General features: G+C 40.5%; 1 protein-coding gene across 6 annotated transcripts in view; it reads left to right on the plus strand.

The window, feature by feature from the left end:
* Positions 1–18,657, plus strand: part of LYN (LYN proto-oncogene, Src family tyrosine kinase) — a 48,924-nt gene extending 30,267 nt beyond the window's left edge. For all 6 annotated transcript variants that reach the window (XM_059860759.1, XM_059860778.1, XM_059860766.1 and 3 more), the window contains exons 9-13: positions 1,970–2,152; positions 3,616–3,692; positions 10,624–10,777; positions 11,760–11,891; positions 16,996–18,657. In XM_059860759.1, coding sequence (XP_059716742.1) covers positions 1,970–2,152; positions 3,616–3,692; positions 10,624–10,777; positions 11,760–11,891; positions 16,996–17,198 — 749 coding nt within the window. In that variant the 3' untranslated portion in view covers positions 17,199–18,657. The remainder of the gene's footprint in view (positions 1–1,969; positions 2,153–3,615; positions 3,693–10,623; positions 10,778–11,759; positions 11,892–16,995) is intronic.
* The last annotated feature ends 62 nt before the right edge of the window (positions 18,658–18,719 follow it).

The following is an 18,719-nucleotide window of genomic DNA, read 5'->3' on the forward strand; positions in this document are numbered from 1 at the left end:
TTCTCAAGCAGGGCTAAGGGGAAAGTTAACAAGGCAAATGTGGTGATTATAGTGTAGTTTATTAATGAGTCACATCTTGCTTGCATCTCAGGTATAAAAGATTCTCTTATTCAATCAGCTCTGAATGAGAATATAAGTAATGTGTGCTTTGGAAGTGTGTTTTCTTCTGCAGTTGTTATAAGTATCAGAGTGTGCTCACAGAGCTCATGGCCGTATTGTTTTGGTGTCCCATCACTCCCAATACATGATGAAATAAATGAACATGAGAGAAGTCCAAGATCAGGTATTTCTAGTGCTCTCTCCAGCTATTTGTTTTGTACAATACCACCAGAGGATCAAGGTAGATTTCTTTACAGAAGAAAACCTCACTATCACAGAGACGTGTAGTAAAGCAAACTATCTTTTTTAAAACAAAAGACCTGAGCTTGATGGATATCTTTAGTGAATGTAAAATACTGTTACATAGTTAATGTTAAGTGTGTTGGTCATAATTACTCCACTGAAACAGCTGTATTAATTAGTATGTTCAGTAGAGAATTCAACAAATTGAGAGTGGAGCTCTTTTAGGGCATGGAATGGAATAGTAGAAATGATACAAATAGTCTTTCTGCTTCTTAGACAGAGAGAAATATATTTATTTTCTGTTATTCTGATAGTTATAAATCATATACCTGGGCTTTAACAGTGGATTTGACCTGTAACTGTAATTTCTTACTCTTAGGTAACTTAGAGAAATGTCTTTGGTATGTTTTGACCTGACCATGTTTGGAAAAATAGATTTAATAATCATGCAGGTGAATATTTTGTGATTGTGGCATAGTGGCTTTTCTCAGATGATGATCCTTCTTCAAAAAAGATACAGTGCTCAGAGCAATCACTTAAGGTCTGGAAGCTAGGTCCTTGCTTTGCCACTGATTTCTTTTGTTGGATAATAAAGAGCATAAGGAAATGGTGGATTCCAGTTTAGAGGTGTATCCATCATGGCAATGATCTGGATTGTTGCTGAATAAGGAAATGAAGCTATTTTGTTGAGTCATGAAGGTTTTCCCTCTTCTGAGAAATATTTCTACAATGTTGCAATGGGTATGGTGAGGGATAAAAGTTGCATTTATATCCCTATTTCTCTCTCTTTTATTTCTTCATTTTTCAAATTATATGACTTTGCAAGATGAGCTTTAGGGTAAAGATAAACTTTAGGATCAGTGCTTGCCACTCTGTATTTTTAATACTACTTTGACATTGATTTATTGTTTGGCAAACATGTAATCTGAAAATAATTCGCTGCTTTTCTCTTTGCTGATAGTTGCTTTTTATATAATTAGAATGTTACGTTCGAAGGTTTGCTAAACAGAGAAATGAGCCACAGCCACAGTCTCCTCCACTCCTGGCACGGGCTGTGTGATAAGAAGTTATCACATTTTAAATCTTGTGCTGAGCAGTGCAGGATTGCAGTCCTGGCAGTGTGTCCTTGTTGGTCACGAGAACCTTTCCCCTAATGCTCCATTTTGAGCACTGAGGGTTACGGGAAGGATTAGAAGCATGAGACTGGCATGCATGAAATAAGTGCAATCATGGGATTTAAGATACTTCAGAAATTTCCAGCCAGTCCTTGGACTCTGTTGTTCTGAGGCAATTTAAGTGGACATTCATTGAAATGTGCCTTGACCAAGTGTTTCAGGGGCTGCTTGTGAATGGAAACTGGTGTGAAGTAAGATCATCTGGTGGCTTTTTTTTTTTCAGATAACTGATTTCTAAAAATAAGGAATGGATCATTTTTCTCTGCAGTGCTGTAAAAGTTGCAAAATAAAAAGGAATTCTAGCATAAATATTTGTGCTACATCTGGCACTTGTTTTCAGGCTCGTAGCTATTCCTGGAATCCAACCTCACCTGCCTTACAAATTCCTGCTGGTCGGGACACCGTGGGCTGCAGAGTGACTTCAGTGCACTGATGGTGTTCCCTCCTTGTAGGTTATTATCATAACAGTACCAAAGTGGCTGTGAAGACTCTGAAGCCTGGAACAATGTCTGTGCAAGCCTTCCTGGAGGAAGCCAACCTCATGAAAACACTTCAGCATGATAAGCTCGTTAGGCTTTATGCTGTAGTGACCAAAGAAGAGCCTATTTATATAATAACAGAGTTCATGGCAAAAGGTGAGAAAAACATGGGATCTGCATGCTGTTTTGGGCTGAGCTAGGGTTAATTTTCTTCCCAGTGGGTGTATGGGGCTGTGTTTTGGATTTGTGCTGAACACAGAGCTGATAACACAGAGATGTTTTTGTTATCACTGAGCAGGGCTTGCACAGAGCCAAGGCCTTTCCTGCTTTTTGTGCTGCCACCCTGGGGAGGGGGCTGGGGCTGCACGGGGGGTGGGAGGAGACACAGCCAGGGCAGGTGACCCCAGCTGACCAGAGACAGTATAGCAAGTGGGGGAAGAAGGAGGGAAGAGGGACAGTGTTTGTTTTCCTGAGTAACCATTACATGTGATGGAGTCCTGCTCTTGTGGAAATAGCTGAATTACCTGCCTGCCCATGGGAAGCACTGAATCAAGTCCTTGTTTGGCCTTGCTGGTGTGCACAGCTTTTGCTTTTCCTCTTCCTATTAATGTCTTTATCTCAGCCCATGAGTTCTCTACCTTTTACCCTTCTGATTCTCTCCCTGGTCCCACTGGTGGGAAGTGAGTGAGTGGCTGCCTGGGGCCTGGTTGATGACTGGGTTAAACCACAACAGTCTGCAAACAATAGTTTAGTGAGCTCTTCTGCTTCTCCTCAACTAGTTCCCCTTCTCTTTAAAGAAAGGAATGATACAGTTATTTTGAATGTTCAAATATTAAAGGGAGGAGCACCTATCCTTAAGATGGGCTGAGGCTTTAATTTTATGACTCATGACTGCCTTTGTGAGATAAACCATTTTTACAGTTTTCTTAAATGCAGCATTTTCTGTTGTTTCTGAATCAGAGGATAACCCCCAGAATAGCTCTGGTTCCTTTGGACTCCCTACCTGACTTTTGTTTCTGGTATCATAGCAAGGCAATTAAAACAAACCTTAGGAACTGCCCTATGTGGGACTTGAATGGATAAAGGTGTGTGTAATAAGGTGAGTGAGGAATGATCCTGCAAGGGTGGCTGCACTACGAGGAAAGGACTCTATAGAGCATTACTACACAAAATATGCAAAGTTTCCTTCTCAGATTATCTTGGATTGTAGTTTTTCTTGTTCTGTTATGTTTTCAAGCAGTTTTGCTGGTAACTTAACGAACAAATGTTGAGGCACTTAGTCTGTATGACTTGGAAAGGATTGATGTATGTGATTCTCCTAGACAGCTTTGCTGATGGTCCAGAGTAGGATGCTTATCAAACTGAGCCCCATTGAACTGAGGTATGGTCTCATGGGAGTTTTCTACAGCCAAGGAAATAGCAAAACTTGAATGTAAGACATGCTGATTTGGGTGTTCCTGTCGTTAAATCATGCAAAGAGACTGTCTTGCTGTAGTCAGCCTGAAAAAACATCAAAATACTTCACTGCATCAGTTTTGTTATCCAGAAAATTGGGGAACCAATGTGACATTTATTTTTGTAATAAGATGCACTGATGTCATCTTTCTCTGTTTTATCAGGAAGTTTGCTGGATTTTCTGAAGAGTGATGAAGGAAGTAAATTGTTGCTTCCAAAGCTAATCGACTTCTCTGCTCAGGTAAAACTTAAACAATATGCTCAACATTTTTTTTTGAGGTTACTTCTCTTAGAGTCTGCTACTCATACTAGGCCATTTTATCCTAAGGATTTTTGCATTACAAAAATGCAATTTACTGGGCAGTTTTGAGTAAATACAGTTAATTGAAAGGAGGAAGCAGACGGAAGAGTTTTCAAAGGGACTATGTGGTTAGGCTTAACTCTTAGATACTGCTGGTGACCTGTTCAGATGGCAGCAGTACCCAGCTGCCTTCCTTTGTAAAAAGGCTGCTTTCAATTTGAGCAGCTACAAATTGAAAATGTAAGGACAAGTTTGTGAGTTTTTGCTCAGCAAATCCTTTCAGAATTAATAAACGTATAATTTTTTACTTCTTAAGTTAGGTTAACTGGCCAAACTCCTCTTAACCTCAGTGTGCCCTTCTTGGTTTCAAATTCTTAGGTAAATTATTGTGAAATAATAATTCTGCTTTTGCAGGTTGTACTTCATGTTAGTAGTAGGTAATGATGGCATTTCTGGCGGGTTATTGGTAACCAACCTTTTTAGGGGGTTTTTTTAATATGCATTAGAGTTTACAGATTGTTGTACCCTGTTATGTTAACTTGTTATAACTCATGAGGAGAGATGGGAAAACAGTAATAGGTATAATAAAGCATTAGGAATTTATACCAAAAATTCACAATAAGAATATTATATGAATTTTTATGTAATTATTGCTATACAAATAATTATAGGATTAGATATTAGGAAGTATTTCATTATCAGAAAAGTTGTCAAACACAGGAACAGGCTTCCTAGAGAGGTGATCAGTGCCCCAAACCTGTCATATTTTAAAAGTCATTTCATCAATGTCCTTAATATATGCTTTAATTTCTGGTTAAAGTGGCCTGAAGTGGTAAATCAGTTGGACTAGATGATCACTGAAAGTCCATTCCAACTGAAACTATTGTATTCTGTAGTATATTATATATCACATATTGTTATGTAGATGTTCAGTATATCAAACATAGGTTTTTATTTCACATAGACTCAATGGAAGAGCTATTTTTCCTATAGTTATTGGTTTAGTGTGGCTATAGGCTCTTTAAATTTTCTGAACTCTTTGGGAAATTTGTCCTTGAGAATTTATTTTTAGCGGGATAAAAGCTTTGTAGATGTGGAAAACCTGCAGGATCCCAGGTCATGGTCTGAAGAAATGAGTGACAGTGGGCAGAAAAGAGGTAGCTTTGAAAATACTGTGTAAAATTGAAGAGAGAAAAGAATATCTGTGAGTGCTGATGTGAAAGCAGACCTGAGATGTGGAGAGAAAAGCAAAAGCTCGTGTGGTTTCACAGCAGACCTTTTTATTGGAGTTAGGGATGTTGTGTTCATTTTAAATTAATGCTGTGTTTTTAGAACTGTAAGGCTTGGAAAGGGTAATGAGCTACAGAGCAACTCTGTGTACAACTTGGGTAAATCACTTCAAGATAAAAAGGGTCTGAGATTGTCATTCTCAGAGCTTTGAAGGTCACTTCCAATGGACACCACTTGTCACCCTGATCTGACAGCAACCCCTCACTGCCAGTTCCTGCACTGGGCCCCAGAGGCCAGGACCTTGTGCTGCACAGGTGATGTGAGAAGTCCCTCTTGTCATATGGGATCTAGACCATCAATAGAGATTGCTGAGATTGGCTTGCAGTCATCCTAAAGGGATGTTTAGGAATGCCTCTCTGAGGATTTCTGGCTGAGGCCCAAACAAAACTTTGGAACAGAGATACTGGGATTTTTCTTATGGAAAGAATTTGTAGGGTTTTTGAGCACGTTTGTAAAGAGCCCTTAATGCCACTGTGTGATAACAGGAGTGTGAGGAGTAGACTTGCAGGCTGCATGTGTGTGGTTCCAGACCAGAGATTTCCTTCTCACCAACACAGATACTCCACCAGGGTTTCTCTATCTCTGGCAGTCTGAATTAATTGATAGGTCTTTGGGGCAAAAGATGGACAAAAATCTTTTCAGACCTCTGCTCAGGTAACCTGTGGATCACACTTTTCCTGAATGTAGGCTGTGTGTAAAGGAGAACACAGGAGGTGTGTAGTTTTTTGGCGTGACTCTGATTTGTACCAGTGGAACACTAATTTATCCTTACAGAAGTGATGTTAACCTCTCTGCAGAGCAAAGGGGAAAGAAATTGGGAGAGGTATGTTTCAGGAGAGTTTAAAATTAACATGGAAGGAAGCTTGTGGTGAAGAGGTGAAGATTCTTGTTCTTAGATAAGATCAGGCTTTTTTTTTTCCCTTGGTGGACACACACTTGAGCTCTTCATTACTCTCTGATCATACCATTCTGCCAAAGCACTTCGCTTTGTCCAGGCTCCTCAGGAACCCTGAAAATGAAGGAAATGGTAGCTAAGCATTAGGTATTTTTTTGCCCTCATCCATCTGTGATTTTACGAGATACAGGAGGGACTGGGAATGGGAGAAGTGGGGGGAGGATGTGGTCTCTGTGACCATTAGCTGGGTAAAGAAGGCAGTTGTACAGGAAACCCCAGCTGAAGCTGATTTTCCAAGTCAAGAGCACTGTGGGATGTTTTTTACATTGCCAGGCTGTTGTTTAGTGCTCCTGAGCTCATTACACCTTTGCCTTGAAGAGTCTTGAAAAAAATATGTTTGCAAGAGGTGAAACATTCTGACCTTGCAAAATGAGGACTGCTCCTCTAGGTGAAATAAACAACATTTTGAAAGTAAGCATTTTTTCAAGCAACTGATGAAATACACTGCTGCTCTGCTGTACTGACTTGGCTGCCTAGTTAGGTGAACTCACCTGCTGATGGACATTTTTGGAGAGATAGCTGTTACTGGGTTACACTTACATCTAGTGCCTACCCCAGCTTACAGCTGTGGGTTCTGGACTTTGGTGGTTTACTTTCTATACTAATGGTCATGATTTATGAAATCAGGTTTGTGGAAAAGATGGCAAGAAAATGCTTGCTGGGAAGGTGGTCCAGCTCAGTTTCTAAAGCAGCCTGCTCTCTGACAGAGCTGAAGGTATCTCTAGTGTTTTAATCAGTGCATATGAATAGGGGCTGGGGGAATTTAACATTAGCTATGCCCTGGCAAAGACAATTTTATCCATTGGAGATGAATGCTAGAGGTCTCTGAAAAGAAAATGTTTTAAGGGAAACTGAGTTTTGCAAGCATATCTTCAAGCACATTCCATCTGCCTTAGTACAGAGTAGAGCTGTGGCATTTCCTGTAGGAGTCAGCACCAGCCTGGCTCCTTCAGTTCCTAAAGCAACTGGAAGTCTCAGAGTTTCACTAGCTGGTTTCTGTCTTGCTCAGAGGCAATTTACCAGAAGAGACTCCAATTCTTTGTTTCACATTTCCTGAATGCATAGTTGTTCCTGCTTGATTAGATCTGCTGAAAACACGTGACATGAATTCAGCAAACCTTTTGTATGTGTAAACTCTTCCTGCTTCTTATGCAAATCCATTACCTTCTGTGTAGGATGCACATGTGTGGTGGCTGTGCTTAGGAAAACTGTGCCTGTTTTTACTAAACAAACTCATAACTTTCAAAAGGGTCAAAGCTTTGTCCTAAAAACAGTCATTTCTTCTTTCTCATGCCGTGCTGATAGTTTCATTAATTCTTCTAAGATCTACAGCTTGACTGGCAATTTCTTTCTGTCTTCCAAGGCTACAGTGGCATTGAAATAATAGCAAACTTAGAATAAAATTAATAGAGATTTTTAATGCAGTGTTTTAATTCCTCTCTACCCTCGTTATTAAAGTCATAGTAGAAAGTCATCCCTAGATTACAATTAATTTTAAGTCTTGTTTGGCATTGTAACATTTCCACTGTGTATTCCTTTTCATGCTTCTTTGAATTTTAATGATACACTTTAATGTCCCAGTGCATAATTATATACATTACTTTTATAATAAATTTTTTTCCCTGTGAATCTGCTTTAACTACATAGCTGCTTGACTGGGACAAGAGGAATATGATTTTGCAGCCTTTCCTGACTTCACCGTTAGGATGAGCACTGCTACAAACTGAAAATTGTTGTTACACTGATATTGTTACACTGATATGCAACAGTTTTCAATGGCCAGATAAAAAGGGTCTGCACCCTCTTCACAGGAGAATTGTCCCGGGAAGATGAACTGTTTTTTTGAAAACTCTGTGATCAAGAAGTATATTTTATTTTATTTTATTTTATTTTATTTTATTTTATTTTATTTTATTTTATTTTACTTTATTTTATTATATTTTATTTTATTTTATTATGCATCTGGACATTATTGAAAGGTACAGCTATTGAAAGGTTGATCCCAGACCAAAGACAGCCCTGTCCAGATCAGTAACACCTCCACCTCCTCTCCTGGAGGACTTTTCTTTCATTCTTACCCTGGGTGCACAGTTCCTAATATGTAGAGATTTGTTTGGGGGTTTTTTTGAAAGGTTTTTATTTGGGTATTTCTAGAAGTGTGTGTCAGTACTTCATTAAAGGTGACTGGGAACAACTTCCTTCTTGGCAGTAACACTTGAGCAGTGTAGGCAGAATTCTCTTTTAAAGGCCACAAAAGATATTTCTGAAGCCCAAATTAGCTTTCCCATTCTGCTCCCAAATAGATGTTGCATGTAGCTGAGCAGTCTTGACAGGTACCAATGATCATTAAAAGAGAGGGGAAAAGGCTTTAATTTTCTTTTGTTCATATGAATTTCTCTAGCATTAACATTTCATTTGGCAATGAAAACCCAACAATAATCATTAGAAGTTATCACGTGGGTTCTGGCACCCATTTCAATCAAAAAATCTCTCTTTTTTTTTTTTTTTCTTTTTTCTTTCTTCCTTTCCTATAAGCAAAGGTTTAACATGACCAGATGTGCAAATTCAGTTGTTTGGTTGCTGTGTTTCCCCTCCTTCACTGATTCAAAATTCCTTACTGTTAATTTTTTCCTACTTTGGAATTTTCTGCATTTTTCAGTGAATCTAGCACAAATGAGAGGAAATAAAACTGTCTTTCCAATGGCTTTTCTTTGTTGGACTTGGAAACTAAATATCACGATCACAAATGTTTCTTTTGTGAAGTGATTCTTCATTCCCTATCCAGCAGTTCACCCAAATGTTATATCTCTGCAGGGAAGAAGGAGGGAAGCTGATTCCTCTGTGGAGTTTGATGTATTTTTGGTGGCATTACCAGACCTGTCTGCATTTTGGGTGTATCTGCCATGCTGGCCAGTCCAAACTCAGCATTGGTCTTACAGCAAAACCTTCCCGTTCATCTCTGCCTCCTCCCCAAACCCATGGAACGGCATGGGGAGCAGAGAGAGGCAGAGCAGACTCTAATTAAATACTGGTCTTCTGTCGTGTCTGTAAGCCCCTAATAAGAATCTCTGGGGCAATTACAGTCTAGCAGCTGCTTCCTTCATTAGTAAATGTTTGACTTGCTTCTAGAAAATGTGAAATGCAGGTGTGGCTCATTCTCTTCATCAGAGTTTCTTCTTGGTTTAGTGTGAGAACCCCCCTGCACTGTACAAGGGCAGTGTCACACTTCTCTGAAGAATGTATCTGGCTGTAACAAGAGGTTTGCAGTGGAGGAAGTGGGAGGGCAAGTGGCTTTATTTTTCCATTGCTTAAACCGAAAAAGGGGAACAAAGACTGTGCAGTTTTGTGTTGTAAGTGGTGGCAGCCTGTGCCTTGGCAGCACCCCTTGGGGACTTTTTAAAAACGAATAAGCAGAAGTGATGTTCTTGTCCTCTTCAAGTTTGGTCAGCTGCTCTGCCTGCTTTACTGCCCAGCTGAAAGGAGCACCTCTGCTGCTGGGGAGGGATCCCTGCCTTGTCTGCTCCTCAGGGGGAGAGCAGAGAGCCTGGGGTGAAGGTGCCAGGGACGGGCACTGCTGAAGGACCCTCACTGCTTTACTGGTGCTCCACTGCAGATCTGAGGGGGTGGGGGCTCCCCAAATCACATGGCCAAGAGGGGTCTGTGCCACCTCCCACCTGTGGCACAGGTGGAACCTTGACTGGGAATGTCCCATCACCAATCTCACAAGAAGGATAAAAACTGATGGCTCCCAAACTGATGGTTTCTTTTTTTCCTCTTAGCTCCTCTTAAACTTTTGGACAGGATATAGTCTACACATCAGTTTTATTACTCTGAGTTTAGAAACTATTATCTCATTTTTTTTTTTTTCCTGAAAACAAAAATGTTCTTCCTCAGGGAAAAAAAAAAAAAAAGGTCTGGAAAAAAAAATCACCCCCTCTGCATATTTTTGAGGTTATTAATCCTCTTCAGTTTGGTTTGGAAATCAATTTGGGCTGCTGAAATGCAGATTGTATTTACTTACGATACTATCTGAGAGCTGGCTGTTGCCAAAAATTCCTCATGTATGAACAGGTACGTGTTGCAGAAGAAAATAAAGGTGTTTCCCCTATCTTAGTAATTGCTTCCTAATTTTCCAGGCTTATACTGGGTAGATAGAAAGTTGTTGGGTTTGTTAACCTTCTCTGTGCTGTTGCTTTATTAGTACCTGCTTCATCAGAGTACCTGTATCCTAAGTGATTAATTCCTTCTATTTTCTTAGTATTTAGAAAATAAACTGGTTAATAATGTAGGAAAGAGGATATTTTAATAGAAATCTTAGGAACATTTTATTCAAGATTCTGTTTCAGGAAATGTCTTCCATACGTCTCTAATCCTGCCAGCTGTTATTCACCCAAATAATTCTTTCAGAGCTGCTACCGTAAGCAGAGTTTTGCAGGACTGGATCTGTGCACAGGTTTTCCATGGCAATCCCCCTTTTCCTGGCTTCCATCTAAAAAATTCCCCAAAGACACCAATAATGAATAAATAGATGTGGCTTTGCTGATACCTTTGAAGAAAGAAGGACCAGACCAGCTAATGGAGCTCTATAGTATTGAAATATGAAAATAGTTGTTCTTTTGGTTACAGATTGCAGAAGGGATGGCATACATAGAAAGAAAGAATTATATCCATCGAGATTTGAGAGCAGCAAATGTTCTGGTTTCAGACCTACTGATGTGCAAAATTGCTGATTTTGGACTAGCAAGAGTGATTGAAGACAATGAATACACAGCAAGGGAAGGTATGTATTTTTATTTTTGTGTTTAAAGCCTCTGCCTCTGGGAGGCAGTGAGGCTGTATCTAACAGAAATATGGGCACCAAGGATAGGGAGTGCTGTAACAGCTTCCTAGGGGCAGCATTCTCATGCCAACAGCTTCTAAATTGTGTAAAGGAAACAAATAACCTTTCTGTGCTGCCCAAGCTTTTTGACTAGTTTATTTTAAATAAATATGAAAGACAAGGACAACCTACAGTATTTAACTGCACACAATTTTTTCCTAAATTGAACAAAGTAGTTGCATAGTCTCAGCTTCCATCTCACAGAATTAAAGGCCAAGAAACTGGGATCTTATATTCTCTTACTGGTTCCCTTTGGAAGCTGTTTGAGGAGCTGCAGCATTAATTTGCATATTCAGCAGCATTGTAGGGACCCTGGAAGGCTGGGTCATGTCCCTGTTCAGCACATGGGTGGGAGGTGACAGGGTCAGGGCTGGCCAGAGGGAAAACCTGCTGTGAAAGGTGCATGTCTGGGTTTGGCCATGAGTGTTTCGCTAATGTTGTCAAGGATCCTTTCAAGAAATGCATTGTTGGTTGTAGTGAAGTTTTTATTTTTGCTTCCATGCTTAAGGGTAGCTTTTCAGAGTGGTTTGTTGGCTGGCTTTGCCCTCCTCCTTTCAAAGACACAGAAAAGTTTCCTAGCTCACCTGGTATTTTGTGCTAGAATGTTAGAGCAGGCTAAAATGGGCTTAGAGAGACTCTGCTTGTATTACTCCTCATTGTCAAATGAATTAATGTAGTATTCCCAGCAAAGGCTGCCTGAATGGTTTTATTTAACTGTCAGGAGTTTGCTTTTATATGACAATTTCTGGAATCTGTTAGTTAGATATCAAAGACAGTAATTTAAGATATAACTTTTTAAGGTATATCTTGCTACTGCTTTTGCATCTATGGCTGAATGTGAAGTGGATTAAAGTGACTATGTGAGACTGAACTTTTTTTTTAGGTGCAAAATTCCCTATTAAATGGACAGCACCAGAGGCAATTAACTATGGATCTTTCACTATAAAATCTGATGTGTGGTCTTTTGGGATTCTCCTGTATGAAATTGTTACATATGGAAAGATTCCTTATCCAGGTATGGGCCTGTGGTTTTACTCTGTATTTATACTTTGGTGCTAAAAGGCAAAGAAAATATTCAGGGAAAGAGCTGGCATCTGACAGTAGTGACACTGATGATTGGAAAAATGTCTTACAGGTAATCTTACTGCTTTGAGAACTTAGTCACTGTATGTGTAATGCACATGCCTCTCCAGGGTAAATTTTAGCAAACAGAGTAATGGGACCACGGATATATAGTAATTTTTACATGTTCTAAAGGTGTTACAAGTGCAGCAAATGCAGATCCTGTGTTTATGCCATCCCTGTTTTGTGGGCAGAAGCACAGTCCCATGGTGAGGATGCAGTGCTGCAAGTTCTAACAGTGCCCTGTAAGCTGCTGGGGACTTTAATAACATTACATGTGGAGATACTAAGAAAGTGTGTTTTCACAAGCAAATAGGCTGTAGTAATTTGTCAGTGCTAGCCTAGTCTAAACAAATATGGAAGCAGACCCTAAAGCAGTGTTGATGTACCACCAGGAATGTTTACTGTTTGTTGCTCCATACAGTCAGGTACAAGGCCACAGAGGTGTGCACATCAGCTGCATTGGGTAGCTGTGAGATGGTCATGTGCTTCATGCTTCATTTTTCATTGTTAAACAAAATATATATTAATGTTTCCAGCACACAGAGACACCTTGTATGAAGGGGTTTTTTATGCACATAAAATTGTTACATGTCAGGCAAAGATGATTAATGCTGGGCAACAGACTGCATTTGTTTAAGCTTACTGAGGTTATGGGAAATTGCCCTAAATTCCCTTCTCTGCTGGGCAAACGGAGAAAGTACAGCCATGTTCACCTGCACTGCACATCTCATGGGCAGAGTAACTTCTGAGAAGAACCTTGGGATCCTGAGGAAAGGGAGACCAGATATTTCATCCAAGCAAAGCTTTCACAGTGCTTCAGTGCTTGCTGTTTAAACAGTGAAAACATTTTCACCACTTCATGAGCAGCTGGAATTCTGCATCCCGAACTGCCAGAGATGGTCAAGGGGCAGACCCAAGTCCCTGAAGTGACAGTAGGCTGAACACTCTGGAAACAGGGGGATGGGAAATCCCACAAGACTTGGGCAGCGGGTAGGGGGTGATGGCAGCCAACTTGACACTGCTATGGAAGAGCACAGTGACTTTCCATACCGAGGTAGAGCCAAACCAGACATTCTCATGGCACAGTTCTAGGCCAGGAAAACACTTAAGCTCAAGACTAGCCCCTTCAAACTTCAGTAGGTGATAGGGCTGCTTGCACAGCCATGTGCTCTGGTCACTTTGTAGGTGAGGGCTATGAAATACTTGACAGCACAGCAGGTCCTCCCAAAGCTCTTCTCAGACAGTGCTCATGGAAGCACTGTTTAGGGAGGATGGATGAAGGATCAGGGAAGGGAGATGGGAAGGATCAGAAGGGAGATGTGTGCAGCCAAGTAATGCATGGCTCCTCCCACAGTCAAGATACCTTTTTTTCCCCATTAGCACATGCCTGTGTGTACAGACATCTCCTGCATTGAGCTGGGCTCACAAGATTATTTCTGAAGAATTTCTGCTTAGAAAATGGTCCTTCTCTGAGCAAACCTACAAAGTCACCTGGAAACCAGCACTACAAAAATACAAAACCCAATCCAGTACTTAATTCTGCAGTTAAATCTGCTCTCTCTTTATCTTCATAAGCCATTTCATGGTTTTATTCTAAGAATAAAGTCAATCTGTACAGCAGACGTGGTACTGCTGCACTGCTGTGGGAAAATCTCTCTTCTAGGGGAAGTCTGGGCAATATCTTTTTTAAATGTGGGAGCATTTTTATGAGCACTGTAAATACTCCGTGCACTGTGGATTCATTTATCAACCAGCAGTTACATGTGGAAGGCTCTTGACTACACGTTAGAAGATTCTAATGGTGCAGGTATTTTGTTTTAATATTTGCAAGTATTGCTTGCATAAAAATAGATGAGAGCTATACATCTATTTAAAATAGAAGTATAAATTGAAATAGCCTGTTAGACTGGGAGTTGATTCTGAGCACCAGAATCACAGCAAAATATGTGGGTGACCAATCTACTTTACACAAAGAGATGTGACAGATTTGGGCAAATTACCCCAGCGTGGCAATAGTAACCTGGTGATAGGTTGTAACTAGTAGCAACTGGACAGAAACAGGAAATTGATTTTTCACTTCTAGTGGGAAAGCTTCAAAATATCATTTTCAATTATTAACCAACTCTAGCAACCAGAGTATTCAGCATAGAGCTGCATAGGAAACAGCTGGAGTTGAAATTGGCAAGTAGCTAATACCTGTGCTCAACTTGGTAGGAAGCATTTCTAGCCAAGAAATTTGGAGCTTTTGTGATCTTTGTTCTTAAATTCCAACAGCTGTTTCTCCTCCTGAAAAACTCAAAGCCATTAGTGGAACTAGAGTTTCAGGAACCACTTCTGAAATATAGAACAAGTATCTGATTCTCTGGGCACAAAAGTTGAATTGGTAGTTAAAACCTGATTTCTGGGTGATTACATAGTATGTCAATACTGGCAGCATCATCCATAGCTGCATTCCAGTTATGCTTGCTACTCTTCACAAGGTATGACCCTTTCTCTACACTGGGATTCTTCCTCCATTCCACTCTGTTCACATCATTTCCCAGGCCCTAACATAAAGAAATATGTCTTTGTGAAACCTAACAGGTACCACAGCATAAATTAACAGACATGTACCAAAACTTTAGCATTCAAGAGGGTGTAAGTGTGATAAATACGTACGTGGGATATATTTCTGTCACTGATTAGGATGTAGATATGGTAAGACTGGTGATTCTTTAGCTACTAAAAGAAAAAAAAATTGAAGCATTTTTAAAAAGGTAAAGTTAAACAAGTAGCTATTTTGAGAATACTGTTTGGACTGTGGATAGCCCTTTTTGTTTTAAATAAAACCCCAAACACATGGAAGTATGTACATGACATATTTACTATGAAAATGTTTTCATTTTTTGCTTCTGAACTCAAATGGATATTAAACAGATAGTTTTCCTGCAGGGTAGCTAAAACACAGGCTTTGTCCTTAGCATTCACAATGTATTAATCACTCCTGCAGACAGCAGATCTAAGCACAATCCTATGAAGTACTGGAACCCAAAAAATCACCCCCATTCTGCACAAAAGACCAGTAGCAGCAGTCTTCATATAGCAGCATGGTTAACTAAGATTTGGTAGGGTAGGAATAACTGTTTAACTGCATATATTATATGCAATCCCATTTCATGAGGCTCAGGCAGTCCAATCACTGTTCTCTATAAAATACTTTATTGAATTTCTTCCTGTATTTAATTTGTCTCTATATAGCAGTAATTCCTTATTCTGTGACAACATGCCCTTCCCCTACTTTGAAATACTTCTTTTCTGCATATGGGCAGTGTTAGTTCAGGAAAACTTCCCTTCTCCTTCCAAAGAGGAACTGAAAATACAAAAGATGTGCCCAAAGTAAGCACTTTGATCCAGACTCAGATTACATGGCTGAGGGTGTTTTTGGAAAAGCTTAAAGCCAACAAGCTTGAGCTGAGGTCAACCATATGAACTATGGTCATCTTGAATAATCCAAGTAGTTATACTGGATAAAGTTGTCATTTGATTGTAATTCAAATGTGTCCTTACCTGCCAGGTGGCTCAACCCACAGCCACAGCAGTCAGATAATACATGCAAAGCTCTGCAGAGTCTGGAGCAGCAGAGCTGCACCAAGGATTCAGGGGAGCATCACATCTGCATCTCCACTCTTGGCCCTGCTCAGAGCAGGACCCATCCTCCCTCCTGTCAGCCGAGCAGAGCTGCTCTCCCTGCACCTCGGGGGAGCTGGTGTGTGCAGGACACTCCTGCATGGACCTGAGCAGAGGCTGAATGGCCTGAGAAAACCTGGAGGAACTGCAGTCTAGGGCAGAACTGCACCACATGGAGGGTTTAGCCTGAGGAGTGGCTGAGGTCTGGGATACCCTTGTCACAAGGGAAAGCCTTCTCTGGTGAGCATCAATCTCTAGGCTGAAGCACAGCTGCTTCCTGCATGCCCAGCATCAGAACAAACAGCAGCCACTGAGCACAGAAAAGAGTCAGTGCCAGAGAAGGTAGTGCAACCACTGGGTTGATTAGATTTGCAGAGGAAGGGACAAGCCCAAAGGCAGGTTTCTGGGTAGGAAGTGGTGAGCCTAAAATAGCAAAAGCTGGCCCTAGCATAGCTGACCTTCTGAGAGAAGGTGTTGAAATTGTTCTGAGAACCAGTTTCTCAAGGGTTTGATAAAGGGGGTAGGGGTGACAGGAAATTTCAAAAAGGGGGAGAAGGATGGACTCTAGGGCAGGACCCTCTCGTGTGACATTAGCTGGCACGTGCGACTCAGGATGCACTGCTGGTACTTACAGAGTTCTTATCCTCTGGAAGAAAACCATATCAGGGAAAAGAAGCAAAGCTCAGCATAGCTGGCAAGATGGCTTTGCATGACAGCAGTAGGGACAAGAGGGGAAATTGCCTGTTACAATTACTGATTTCATGAGCAACTGTCCAGTATCTTGCAATCAGCAGCATCTCCACAAAAGCAGATGTAGAAGAAATCCTGAAAGTTTTGGGCAGGCTGACTGCAGTGTGGTCAAACAGGGGGGCTGTGCTCCACCTCAGGATGGATGGGTGTCCAGCAAGCAGAGCAGCAGCTCTGCAGCTAGAGACGAAGGCTGGTGCCAGGGCAGGCTTATGCTGGGAATCACACCACCACAGGAAGCAGAATAAATGGGGGCAGGATTGGCCAGAAGAACAGAACAGAGATGGTTCTGGAGACAAGAATTGTGATTTTTCCCACAGTCTTGTTAGACTTGGCACTAAAGAGGTTGTGGTGCTCAGCTGCAAAAATGGAAATGTTCCCACCAGGATTTTCAGAGCAAGTCCTTCATTGCTGGTGCACACCTCGACCTTGTTTATTGAACTTATGCTAGGAACCACCTTTAATAAGTAGCAAAGGTACTATACTAGTGCATCAAGATCTTTAGAGTGAAGTAAAAAAGAGGAAAAATAATTTCTCTAGGAATGGAGATAATTTAATCAAATCTTTGTTTTTTATTGAAGGTATGAGCAATTCTGATGTGATGGTTGCTCTTCAGCGTGGGTACCGAATGCCACGCATGGAAACCTGCCCAGCTGAGCTTTATGATATCATGAAAACATGCTGGAAAGACAAAGCAGAAGAGAGGCCAACCTTTGATTACCTACAGAGTGTGCTTGATGACTTCTACACAGCTACAGAAGGGCAGTATCAACAGCAGCCATAGAACAAAGAACACTTTTTCTATTGCCATAGATCACTGGCACAGACTGTCTTTAGAACAGACTGCTCAAACCAGTTACTTCATGCATTCAGATGTCTTAACTGAGTGTGGAAGCTGAAATGCTGAAGAATAATTCTGCAGAGAAATGTTGTTTTTATTTAGTTAAAACAGTTCCTCTAAAGCTTCAAGTTCTCCTTAAAGGCTCCGTGTTTTGCATCTGTAGAAACACCCCAAAGCAAACAGGCTTTTTGGGGTGGGGAGGGAGAAGGAAGGAAAGCAATCGTGCCCTGGTACAGTTTGACAAGACCTTCTTAGGATCTAAGTCATGCCATATGTTACTAGGAGACCTTGATAAAAGGGTTGAGAGGATGCATGAACAGCTGTTTTCAAAACAAAAAGTCACAAAGGAGAACTTAAAGATTTAAGACATGGTGGCGTTCTTAAATCATCCTTTTTGAAATACAGCATATTGCAGAACTTATTTTTATATCCTTGTTATTTCACAGTAGTATCAGGCATACTGTCACCTCTTGTAAGACTTTCTAAACAGTGTCAAGGTTTCTTTTGAGGAAGAGTTATGTATGTAATTCTTTACACTGGAAAAAGTTCTGATTTTCTGCTGTAAAACCCTAAATTTAAGATCATTTTCAAAGCATTACGAAGGCATCAGATGCAGAAGATGCAAGATGAACACACACGACTGCAGACATGGCAGCACACCTCACTCTGTGTTCAAGCTTCAGCTTCCCACAAGGCCAAAGTCATCATGTCATCATCTGAAGTCCATGGAAAAGCACAGGATTGTGAAGGAAGTTAAAACCTTCATTGCAGTCACTGAAAATGTTACCAGCAAAAATATTTTAATCTTCATTTTTAATCCTCTGTGGTTATTCAAGAATATTCCTTACATTTTTGCTGCTTTAATCAACTAACCTCAAATCTGTTTGAAAGCTAAAACTAGCTCTAGCACTATCAAAAACAATTTGTGAAAACATACAATAAGATATGAAGTTATATTGCAGTGACACTGTCATTTGTTGCTTAGTATTACAAATCTAATTCTTAAAGTGAAGGCAAGTTGCTGTGCTCTTTACACTGAATTGTTCCATCCAGCTCCTTACCCAAACAGATGAGCTAGTGCTCTTGCAGTGTAACCACAGCACAGCATAGATCACTTCTTTTTCAAAGTGACACTGGTTCTTACAAGTGAAACCCAGTACACATCTTTGCCACCCTTCAGCCCAGTTATTTAGGCAAATGGTACTTTGCAGAAGCTTAAAACTTTTCTGAGAAAGCTTCAGTGTGCCTGCAAGTTGAAGCTCAGCAGCAGAAGTATTCGTGGCTTTTCTTTTCCAGGGGCTTCCTTCAGTCAAACTGTGCAGTTTAAACAGACTGTCAGTTAAATATGTAAATAGTTTCTATTGTATGGTGATTTTTAATTTTAATAAACACTTAATCTGAACTGGTAGTATGGTAGTCATTTGAGATAAACCAAATGGCTGATGTTCTATTCCATGGGAGAGT

Source organism: Haemorhous mexicanus, chromosome 1 (assembly GCF_027477595.1).
Source record: "Haemorhous mexicanus isolate bHaeMex1 chromosome 1, bHaeMex1.pri, whole genome shotgun sequence".
In the NCBI taxonomy this organism is placed as follows: Eukaryota; Metazoa; Chordata; class Aves; order Passeriformes; family Fringillidae; genus Haemorhous; species Haemorhous mexicanus.